Source organism: Lygodium microphyllum, chromosome 16 (genome assembly GCF_053477565.2).
Source record: "Lygodium microphyllum isolate KBCC chromosome 16, Lygodium_microphyllum_v1.1.10, whole genome shotgun sequence".
Lineage (NCBI taxonomy): Eukaryota > Viridiplantae > Streptophyta > Polypodiopsida > Schizaeales > Lygodiaceae > Lygodium > Lygodium microphyllum.
Window position 1 is genome coordinate 84,109,802 of NC_141150.1, and position 12,586 is coordinate 84,122,387.

The following is a 12,586-nucleotide window of genomic DNA, read 5'->3' on the forward strand; positions in this document are numbered from 1 at the left end:
TGCAATATGGACTATTTTATGAGACTGGGGTTCAGATACAGTTGCATGGATACACTGATGCTGATTGGGCTGGTAGCATTTCTGATAGACGATCTACCAGTGGATATGTGTTCTCTTTTGGGAGTGCTGCAGTCACTTGGAGCAGCAAGAAACAGCCTACAGTTGCCTTGTCGAGCACAGAGGCTGAGTACAGGGGTGCAGCAATGGCTGCATGTGAGGTAGCTTGGTTGCATAAGCTACTTTATGATATGCATCAGTCTACAGATGGGCCAGTTGTCATTTATTGTGACAACATGAGTAGTATACACTTGGCAAATAACCCAGTCTATCATGCTAGAACAAAGCACATTGAGGTGCATTATCACTATGTGCGGGAGAGGGTTTTACTAGGTCTTATTGATATAGTTTATGTCAGCACAGAGGATCAGGTAGCTGACATATTCACGAAGGCATTGGGCGCAGAGAAGCTGCGCAAGTTCAGAGACCTGCTTGGTGTGCAGGAATTGGGATTGAGCTCGAGGGGGAGTGTTGAGATATCGAGCTCCACTCGTGATACGCCAGGGTGACCGTTGTGCATTTATGTCACCGACTTGTCAGTTGTAGATGCGGTTGGTACACCGCCCATGAATAATAGCTAGATGACAGCTATCCTTATCTACTCTAGTTCGTGGCTCAGTTAGTATGCCACCTTAGTTAGTTGAGTTTGGTTTGAGACCCACATTTTAGGGTTCTTCTATCTCTTTGTACTTGAGTTCTTTTGGCTTATACAACTAAGAAGAGGAAAACTGTTTTCAGCCTCCACCCTTGTGTGTATTCCCCCATTGTGCAAGCAAGAAAGCTACAAGTGAGACTCCTTCCTTCTCTCCCACAATCTTGACAAAAACCGCATGGCCTTCTCTACTAGAGAGGCTGAGTATGTTGCATCCACTGAGGCTTTCAAGGAGGCTCTTTGGTTGGGTTGTCTGGTGGTAGACCTTGCTATGAGTGATGTGGTTCCTACACTCCATTTGGATTCTATGAGTGTTATCCAGTTTGCCAAGGATCAGGTCTTTCATGTGAAGATGAAGCACATTGAGCCGTGATACCACTTTATCAAAGAGGTCATTGAGAAGAAGTCTGTTGACCTTGTTAAGATCTCAATACTAACCAAAATCTTGAAGATTTGCTCACAAAAACTCTATATCTATTCTTGTTCCCTCTTCACTCGAGGCACATTCGCCTTTAAGTGGAATGTTATTGGGGGTAAAGGTGCATGTGCCTAGCCGCTCATGTATTACTACACTGAAAATACCCGCACCTGCACACTAGAGGTGGCAGGTTCCCAACATTGTCACTTCATTCATTAATCTTTCAGTGACATTTGAATTAAGGGGAGGCTGGTCACACGTTGTGATTATTAGAGTTTCCACATCTTGAGTCTCTCTCTCTTGCTTTCTTGCTCCATCGCCCGTAGCTCATACCTCTCTTCCTTTTGCTTACTCATGGTTCCACTTGGGCTTCTCCCATCAAATAGAGTTGGCTATTAGCTATGTCCAATGATGTGAACTTAAGGAAAATTTTACGTTCTTGATGTTGCCTTTGGAGATGCGTGAAGATGTGGAGGAAAAGGGCATGGATATACATCTCACTCTACATCAAATTGTAGTGATACCTCCTCCACATTCTACATCTAAGATTTCACCCAATTCTCCTTCTTTGTCTAACTCCCAAGCCCCTACATGCCTTTATGCCTTGCTTACTAGTTGTCTCTCTTCTAAAACACAAGATTTTAACTACCATGCTCTACTTAGTCCATCAATACTACAAAATTAACACTCATTTCTCAAACTCCTTCCATGGATGATATCCCTGATGGGACTATTTTTGTCAAGGATACCCTTTGTGGCTCTTAGGTTGATTTTTGCCGTGTAGCTATGCTGTCCAAAATCCAATCCCTAGAGTCTGATGGCACTTGGACCCTAGTACCTCTTCTTGCTAGTCACAAAGCTATTGTATGTAAATGGATCCTCCCTTTAAAAAATAAACCTAAAGGCTCCATTGCTCACAATAAGGCCCACCTTGCCGCTTATGGCTTTAGCCTCAACTATAATGAGACCTTCTTCCTAGTTCTCCATGTGGTATCCTCTTGGATGTTACTTGATTTGGCCATTGTGCTTGACCTTCGAATCCATCATTTCGATGTATATATAGCCTTTCTTCACAACCATCTCTCATATGTGATTTATATGCAACAACTACCTCCCAATTTTTTCTCCTCAACGCTCACTGATTATGTTTGTAAACTTCATTCTTCCCTTTACACCTTCCATAATCACTTGCATATGGTTTGAGAAATTTAATCACTTTATGCTTTCATAGGGATATAGCGACCCCACTACCGAATCTAATATTTATATCCATTGACTTTTGTTCTAGGATTTTTGGTAGTTGATTTATATGGTGGTGATATTCTACTAATAGGGTCCAACTTCCAAGTCATTACTTGTGCAAAGCAATAATCTTAGCTAGCTTTTACCATCATTGATCTTGGCTCTTTATCTTATTTCTTAGGGCTCCAATTAGAACACCATTGTGAACATGGCTTTCTCATAGTCTATCAACACAAGTTTACATTAGATATTTTTGTAATCCTTTGGTTTTGAAAGTTGCAAAATAGGTCTTAACTTATGCCAGATACTTGCAAACTTTCCTTGAACGATTTTCCTAATTAAGCAATAGTCCAAAATAGAGTACATGAGCCAATATCCATAGGATAAACCTCAAGGAATGCACCTATATGAAATCATCCATATAACGTCATGTGGTTGAGGTAGCTTCTAATGTCGGCGTGCAGAATGTCACCATGAGCATTGTTCTCTCATACTCGGCCATTAGGTATTTGGTGATGGCTATACACCTCGTCAATTAGCTGTCCAAGTTCATGCAAAATCCCGATACGAAGCCTTGGAAGGCCTTACTCCGCATGCTTCGATATCTTCATCACACTTCAAATCTTGACCTTTGTTATTTCAAGGATCAAACCTTGCATCATCTCTCCTCCTTGCTTGGGCAATCTAACTCGGATTGCATGGGGAGTATCGATACTCGAAGACCAACTTTGGATTTTTTCTACGTGCTTCCTAGTGGCCCAATTACTTGGCAATCTCATAAACAAGCAACTAGTAGTTCATCGTCAACCGAGGCACAATATGTGGTAATGGCATCAACATCAAAAGAAGAATTGTGGAATCAAACACTATGGAAGAATTAAAAGTTATGGCTAGGAATTGTTTGAAAGTTTTCTCTATAATTTATAATGTGTTTATCTTGCTAGTAATCCAAAGCACTTGAAAAATACAAAGGATGTTGACGGAAAGTATAATTTCATAAGAGAGATGGTCGAGGAGACATAGAAACTCAGGCTGGACTTTTTGACAAAACCATCACCAATCGATAAACATGAGAAGTGTTGCAAAAACCTCCGCATGATCAGATCTAGCAGAAATTAAAGATGCCTCAATTAAGTGGGCTAGTGAGATAATATTACTAATTAAGTCACTTTACTTGGTGATGGGGAATTTGTAAATAGCAGTCATGCCAAGCGACACAATCGCATGAAGCGCTTATTCAAGGCAGGAAGGAATCGTAAGACAATTCGTCTCTTCTTACTCTGAGTGCTCTGTGCATTTCAAATATGACAACATTGAACTACACCAAATATGCGGCGATGAACGATTGTTGGTTAGTGGGTGTTGGCTATAGTTAGCTATGTCCAACGATGAACTGGACGGAGAAGTTGACGTCCTTGATGCTACCTCCGCAGGTGCCCGAAGCGGTGTTGGCACAGGTGTCGAAGACGTTGAGGAAAGAGGCATGGACATTGCCGTTGTCGTAGGTAACGTCGAAGGACTCAAAGTTGGCCATGAAGAGGGTGCATGTACCGAAGACGAACGACGCAGCCGTCCGCGCAGAAACCACAATTTTGCTATCTGTCACCTGCCCAGTGCCCACCCCACCACCCGACGGAGGATTTCAAAAACCTTTCTCACAACCGACACTAACTAAGCAAGCTTGATCAGTTGCTTCAAATATAGACGAGGATTGAGTTCTTTCCCAACGCTGTCATGAATGGACAGACAAACAACGTCTAATGCACAAGCTGCCCTTTCCCGACGCTGTCATGAATGGACCTGTTGACAATTATCATTAGAGAACCGGTTGTACCTGCGTTAGCGCCGCCTGGCAGTCCGCCTCGAGTGGCTGCATGTTATTGTCGTTCTGGCACACCACCCCACCTGCGGCCGCTCCCATCATCATGTCATCATGGATCGTCGACATCATGATTATCATCATCACCATCGCCTGCATAAATATAATCCAAACCCCCATGATCACGGCCTCCTTAATCAGATCCCTCCTATATGCCCCTGCGCGCGTTATACGTAGAAGCAAGCTCTCGTTGATTGCACTAGCGGATGCAGTTAGGCCTTTTGACTCTAACTTTGGCGGTCCATTATATATCTCTATATTACGTCAAGGGCCTCCTGCCCTTCAATTACGTTAAGCCCTCGTTATTCTGCCGCCTGCCCTTTTGTGCATGAACGCATCCACCTGCCGCTTGGCCGTATGATATTCAAAGTTTCAGCATATGTGAACAGATGGTCCTCTACATGTGAAAAGTTAGGAAGCTAGAAAAACGCTCTTTCCAACACTTGTTTGACAAAAAGTCATGTACAAGAACGAGGATTGATCCTCTCGAGATCATATCGGAATCCACCATTTGTTTCCATGCGTATGATTGATGATGCATCCTTTTAAACACAAGAATATGATATACCCCTTTGTAGAGCTCCTATATGCTTACACGCCACAAGAATATGATCTTGTAAGTGCTACAAGAGCGAGCCAAGGCCTAAATTTGACGGGTTCCTCAAAATTTTATATGACAGGCATTTTTTAAAAATGCATTTCCAATGACAGATGATAGACAATTTATGCTAGTCAAATGACAAGAAAAATATGCAAATGAAACGTAACACGATTTTACGCTGAATAGTATGCTAGTCAGATGATGGAGAGCGTCTGAGTCCTGACTCCTGAGTTGGGCCCTCGAGCATGGATGATGGAATGATGGAAGCCTGAAGGTTGAAGCGGGAACTTGGAAGTTGAAGGTTCAAGGAAGTCGAGAGTCGAGAGTCGAGACTCGACGCGTCACGCAACACGCTCGTTCACTCTGAACGTCGAATGATGAGACTGGAATCTGGGATTGCGGGCAATTTGACAAATACCTTAATTTAAAATTAAAAATTCACAATAAGACCGACCAAGATTATTTTTATAGACTATAATGTATGTATATATGTATTATTGTATGTATGTATACGTATGTATAATATATATACTAAGAAAAATGAAAGGTAAATTATATAATGTGACATGTCAAATAGCAAGTAACTTTTAATTTTATATGTCATGATGACAGGTAAATTTCAAGCTTGAACATGTATTATGACAAGCTATTTTCAAAAATGCTTGTTTTGACAGGCAAAATAGCCCTTGACAGGAAAAACAGCCGTCAAATTTAGGCCTTGGAGCGAGCAATCATAATAACATGTAATAGATGGTTGATCGAGACATTGTACATTTAGAAAGAATGCTTTCTATATGAAACAAACTATTGTCTTGAGGTAATTTGAGGGTTGGAAAAACTAATAGTTCACTATAGATGAAACATATTCAACACATTTTCAATGGCATCATCTTGAAAAGACTCCTTGAAGCCATTGTGTAAATATTCCCTAGTAAAATAGAACCGAAGCCTTACCACACACCAATTTTATGAGCTAGATTGCTCTTTGAGAGTACTATTCAATCTTGATGCCATATTTTTGTTTGACTGACAATGTACTTCGCCAAAGAAATACATCAGAAGTTGCATAAGGGATGGTGTCTGTAAATAGGTAAGTAATACAACTATTTGGACCCTTAAGGGGTAGGCTAGAATGACCTTTCCATCTCACTTATTAGGGGGGTTTCCCCCATATCTACACTATGTCTCTTGTACCATGGTGCATTGTATATTAAATAAGTTTGTTGAGAATGAAATTATTTACTACCATAGAAATTTTCATCCCAAGTTACAATTTTTGATTTACTAAACTCAACTAATACTAGGATGATGTAGCAATTGAGCATTCTTGACATCTCCAATGACATAAACATTCAATACATGAATGAATATCACTTGATCAGGATGTAAGAGTTAAGCTAGTCTACTCTCTAACTGAGTAGAATAGCCAAGGTTTTTCTTCAGGGCACTTGGGAAGAATTCACTTCAAATTCATCTACTACGACTCAATGTTGTAAATATTTCAAGAATTCCCTATAACCTCAAGGGGGTAACATGATGTACATTTCTTCCCCTATCCCATACCCCACCACCAACTACATTAGGTCTATAGCTTCCTCAAATACCACACTTCTAGGCTCCCAATCCTGTGCCAAGATAGTTGTTCTCTCTATAAGGAGATACTACTATTCCAAAACAACCCAACACGACAAGATGTAGTAATCACATATTTCATAAATCATGAAGAAGATGTATCACTTTTGAAGCTTACTAAATTACGATTAGTAAACCTACAAGTATAAAATGATGATACTATAAAAAAGCTTGTACTATTACCATGCATGACACACCTCAATATCAAGCATGCGAGCCATTTAATGGTGATGAGAGACTGTGGACCCATCCAACTCCGAAGAGAAATCTCTCTTTAGTTAAGTTTTCTATGAAATTATATTTATTGATTTTTATTATTGTGGATTTTCTCTATATTGCCACATTGTGCATGACTTATTGTGCAATCACATGCACACTATCCTAGTCACATTATACTTGGTAGATAGATAGAAGGGTATTAATGTGTTTTATATTCTGCAACTATTATTTTGGAGTGCACATTTGAATGTGTGAAGTTTTTTATGTCCTTCACTCCCTTCACAAAATGGAAAAAAATTATATTTTATATATGCATATTACTAGAGAACTTTGTATATGCACATGTGCAATAGATTTATTTCGATATATTTATTAGAGATTATAAATATTGTTTATGTAAAGCTATTAGAACAAAGTGTATTTTGATTTATTTGCACAAAAGCAAGTCATGCAAGTTGAGAAAAATGAAGAACTCAAAAAGGATGCTTTCAATATATTTTGAGTGCAAAAGATTGATTCAATATTATGAATACATACACGGGAGAGGTCCTCATCTATGTATGGGGGGGAATTGTACCCATTCTTGTATCCTGCAAGTTTTAAAATGTTGTTTTCTTGTGCTATGTATTCTCTTCTTATTTTTCTTTCAATTAATTATTTGTTATTATATTTTGAAGGTAAGCAACATTAGCATTAGAGCAAGGTGATTGCTGGATGTGTCAACATTGAATAAAAAGCATACATAAGTCCATGGATATCATCATTATCAACATAGGGAACATCTTTCTTTGGTCCAATAAACAAAGGCTTTATCCCATATTTCAAGCTTAGAAGGTTTTTTAAGCACTACTCCAAAGGTTATTGCTTTTTCCTCATGGCTCCAATAGCAAAATCACTTATCCCCGGGGAGTCCACCTATAAGAAATCATCTATATAACGTGCATTCAATGGATATTAAGAAATACCCTTTCTTTACATGCTATAAGGTCCTAAATTGAACCCTTTTACTTTACTAAAATTATGACTTTTTTTCAATTTGTAATTTAAAAACCCCTTTTGTAAATATAATCCTGTAAGTTTTACTAAATATAATACCCTTTCTTTTGAACTCACGTGGTATCTTACGTATTCTATAAGGTGGACTCCCCAGGCACTTATCTAAGTGGTTTTAGGAGTGAACAATGGTTTCTTACTTGTGTAGAAGAGATTCAAATTAGCAAACACAAATAAGATTACTTGTCCCTTGTCACCATAGATTTGGCCCTCGCCATCGATACATGAGATATAAGTTATGAAAAAGCATAAAGACTTTTTTAAGCTTAAAAATTATCTCAAAGGGTGGGCATTTATTTCTGAGGGCAAGGGAAGACACTATAAAAGACCCTCTTTCCATTGACTCTTCATTATTATAGGTCTCCATAAGGGATTATTCCTATGCGGAGCATTTATGATTTTTTTCAACATTTGTACATATATTTTTAAATCTATGTTACTGCACACATATGGTTTAGAGTTATACTCTTACTCATACATTGAAAATTTTATTATGTGACTTCCTTAAAGACTTATCGACATGCAATAGATACTATTCAAGGCTATTTGCCAAATTCCTTCTATGATGTCGGGACTCCCTGCCAAATTCCTTCTACCAACCAAGTTAATATGGAGGATATTTAAACATCTCTTTCTAAAATCTTCTTGCAGCAACAAATCAATCTTATTCAACATGATTTAAATGCCATCACATATGGGATATTCATGAGCATCAACATCAATAAAATTTGTGGGTCCTGAAGGGTAGATTTGATGTGGAACAAACCAAAATAGACTAAAGGATAAGCCGCAATTTTTTCTAATTTTTTAAGTTTGATGGAAAGAAGCATGGAAATTTTGTTTTGTCTTAAAATCAAGTGTACAACTAATTATTTGATGAATAAAGATTTGCTTTGGTAAAAGGTTTTTGAAGCATTGCGTGCACAATGCCTGAAGAGACACAAGCTCTCATGAAGGAGGCTAGCAAGGTAGAAGCTAGTTCCTATGAAAAATAAGACGAAAAGCTAGGAAAACACCGGAGTATATGCCCTTGCAAATCTTGTGAGATAACTCAAAACATGACACAATAACTCTAGGTAATTAGCCTTTAACTCAATTTCTCTCCCGACAATTAGCTTTCCTTAAGGAGACTCTAACTCTATTCAAACAAAGACTAAGATGACAATGGCTCATAGGAGTTGCAACATCTCAATGTATCATTAGGATGAGCATGAGAATAAATGGGTACAAGAAGAACAAGACTAAGAATATCTCTATCAAGCACAACTATGGAATCTTCTCTAACATGACTTTGTAATAAGCTTTTTGACAAGCTATCGATGACCACCAAATCACTAAAGAAAGAATTAGCATACAAATGCATAAGGTGTTGAAGCTTCCAAGGTCCTTCATGGGAGATATAGTTTAGGTTCTCCATAGTCAAACGTCACTTCACCAAACACGTCTTCTTTTATTTTCTTGATGAGAAGCGTCTCTACAATCCAATGATTACACTAGCACTGATGCTAGGAGGCATATTCCATGATGGATTCTGTGAGGTTTTTTGGTGGATTTCGTAAAACTATATTTATTTGCCGAGACTCGCACACAAGGTGGATTCCTTGTGTGAGAAGTTGATGAGGACGCTTGTCCTTTTCACGTGTCAGATTAATTTAATGTGCACGTGGGTGATTCCACAATACATGATTCTGCAAAATATATATCAAATTAATGGCCGTTTATGAGTTTAGAGTGTACATTCGAATTAAATTAAGATTATGATAGTGTTCCAATCTATTTTAATCATTTGTAGTTGAAGACTGCTAAGTATTCACTATTGTTTCTTTATTTTATTTATAAATAATTGTGAATGCTTCAATTGATGTGTAGAGCACATAGCGGTAGTAGCACTAGGCTTTAGCGTAAGTCCAAGTGTAAATTTTAGAATTATCATTAGTTATCTTAAGTATAATATATAACATTATGTATTTATATGATATTTTATTATTAAAATTATTACTCTATTTGTAAGTTATTAGTTTAAGCTTCTTTAGTAATAATTAGATCATAGTCTTAATACTATTAATTTATTTGTTTTTAATATAGATTATTTTAGAATATGAGATTTAAGATATGCTTTTATTAAAATAAGATTTCTTTATGGAATACCTTGCTATTTTCTTAATCTGGTTAAGTTTTAGAAGGCTTTTCTAGCTTTCTTTATAAAAGCAACATTATCGCGCGCAAAATAGAACAGGGTGAAAACTGAGTTTTTTTGTTTGTCCCTCATTGGGAATCAGAATTTAGAGCTTCAAGAGTCGTTTTGGGGGTTTTGATATGCTTTGGAAGTTGTATAAGGGATGGTGTTTGTAAATAGGTAAGTAATACAACTATTTGGACCCTTAAGGGGTAGGCTAGAATGACCTTTCCATCTCCCTTATTAGGGGGGTTTCCCCCATATCTACACTATGTCTCTTGTACCATAGTGCATTGTATATTACATAAGTTTGTTGAGAATGAAATTATTTACTACCATAGAAATTTTCATCCCAAGTTACAATTTTTGATTTACTGAACTCAACTAATACTAGGATGATGTAGCAATTGAGCATTCTCGACATCTCCAATGACATAAACATTCAATACATGAATGAATATCACTTGATCAGGATGTAAGAGTTAAGCTAGTCTACTCTCTAACTGAGTAGAATAGCCAAGGTTTTTCTTCAGGGCACTTGGGAAGAATTCGCTTCAAATTCATCTACAAAGACTCAATGTTGTAAATATTTCAAGAATTCCCTATAACCTCAAGGGGGTAACATGATGTACATTTCTTCCCCTATTCCATACCCCACCACCAACTATATTAGGTCTATAACTTCCTCAAATACCACACTTCTAGACTCCCAATCCTGTGCCAAGATAGTTGTTCTCTCAATAAGGAGATACTACTATTCCAAAACAACCCAACACGACAAGATGTAGTAGTCACATATTTCATGTATCATCAAGAGGATGTATCACTTTTGAAGCTTACTAAATTTATACGATTAGTAAACCTTCAAGTATAAAATCATGATACTATAAAAAAGCTCATACTATTACCATGCATGACACACCTCAATATGAAGCATGCGAGCCATTTAATGGTGATGAGAGACTATGGACCCATCCAACTCCGAAGAGAAATCTCTCTTTAGTTAAGTTTTTAATGAAATTATATTTATTGATTTTTATTATTGTGTATTTTCTCTATATTGCCACATTATGCATGACTTATTGTGCAATCACATGCACACTATCCTAGTAACATTATACTTGGTAGATAGATAAAAGGGTATTAATGTGTTTTATATTCTGCAACTATTATTTTGGAGTGCACATTTTAATGTGTGAAGCTTTTTATGTCCTTCACTCCCTTCACAAAATGGAAAAAATATTATATTTTATATATGCATATTACTAGAAAACTTTGTATATGCACATGTGCAATAGATTTATTTTGATATATTTATTAGAGATTATAAATATTGTTTATGTGAAGCTATTAGAACAAAGTGTGTTTTGATTTATTTACACAAAAGCAAGTCATGCAAGGTGAGAAAAATAAAGAACTCAAAAGGGATGCTTTCAATATATTTTGAGTGCAAAAGATTGATTCAATATTATGAATACATACACGGGAGAGGTCCTCATCTATGTATGGGGGGGAATTGTACCCATGATTGTATCCTGCAAGTTTTAAAATGTTGTTTTCTTGTGCTATTTATTCTCTTCTTATTTTTCTTTCAATTAATTATTTGTTATTATATTTTGAAGGCAAGCAACATTGGCATCAGAGCAAGGTGATTGCTGGATGTGTCAACAACGAATAAAAAGCATACATAAGTCCATGGAGATCATCCTTATCAACATAGGGAACATCTTTCTTTGGTCCAATAAACAAAGGATTTATCCCATGGTTCAAGCTTAGAAGGTTTTTTAAGCACAACTCCAAAGGTTATTTCTTTTTTCTCATGGCTCCAATAGCAAAATCACTTATCCCGGGGAGTCCACCTATAAGAAATCATCTATATAACGTGCATTCAAAGGATATTAAAAAATACAATTTCTTTACATGCTATAAGGTCTTAAAATGACCCCTTTTACTTTACTAAACTTACGAATTTTTTTCAATCTGTAATTCAAAAACCCCTTTTGTAAATATAATCTTGTAGGTTTTACTAAATATAATACCCTTTCTTTTGAACTCACGTGGTATCTTACATATTCTATAAGGTGGACTCCCCAGGCACTTATCTAAGTGGTTTTAGGTGTGAACAATGGTTTCTTACTTGTGTAGAAGAGATTCAAATTAGCAAAAACACAGATAAGATTATGGGGGTCACTCATGAATATATAACGTGAGTTCAAAATAAGGTGTTTTTAAAACACTAGTTTTATACAATTATTACATACAGAAGCATATAAAGGGGTTACTTATAGATTGAATAGAAAAGGGTTGTGTTTTATTCAAGAAAAATTCACATATTAGGATATTTATAAATAGGCCATGAATGCACGTTATATAGAGAACATATATATAGTGAACCCCTCGAGAGATTATGCTAGCTTGAAGGCTTCAGGACGACCATCAAATCTATGAATTGATGCTATCTCCACCACATCCTTCCATGCACGATTGCCACTTGTCCCTTGTCACCGTAGATTTGGCCCTCACCATCGATACATGAGATATAAGTTATGAGAAAGCATAAATATTTTTAATTTTAAAAATTATCTCAAAGGGTGGACATTTATTTCCGAGGGCAAGGGAAGACACTATAAAAGATCCTCTTTCCATCGACTCTTCAT

General features: G+C 37.0%; 1 protein-coding gene across 1 annotated transcript; it reads right to left on the bottom strand.

Annotated features, from left to right (window-relative positions):
* Positions 1-3,400: 3,400 nt before the first annotated feature.
* LOC148023053 (uncharacterized) lies at positions 3,401-4,368 on the bottom strand. Its single transcript, XM_087695298.1, has 2 exons — positions 4,204-4,368; positions 3,401-3,975 (listed from the first exon to the last, which is right to left on the bottom strand). Exons 1-2 carry the CDS (start codon positions 4,366-4,368, stop codon positions 3,742-3,744), a joined length of 399 nt encoding a protein of 132 aa, XP_087551424.1. The 3' UTR covers positions 3,401-3,741.
* Between the last annotated feature and the right edge of the window lie 8,218 nt (positions 4,369-12,586).

Excerpts from the sequence above, each read along its gene's own strand:
- LOC148023053 (XM_087695298.1), bottom strand. The coding sequence starts at position 4,368 with ATGGGGGTTTGGATTATATTTATGCAGGCGATGGTGATGATGATAATC. Across the intron at positions 3,976-4,203 it reads GCCAGGCGGCGCTAACGCAG|GTGACAGATAGCAAAATTGT; the intron begins GTACAACCGGTT and ends GGCACTGGGCAG.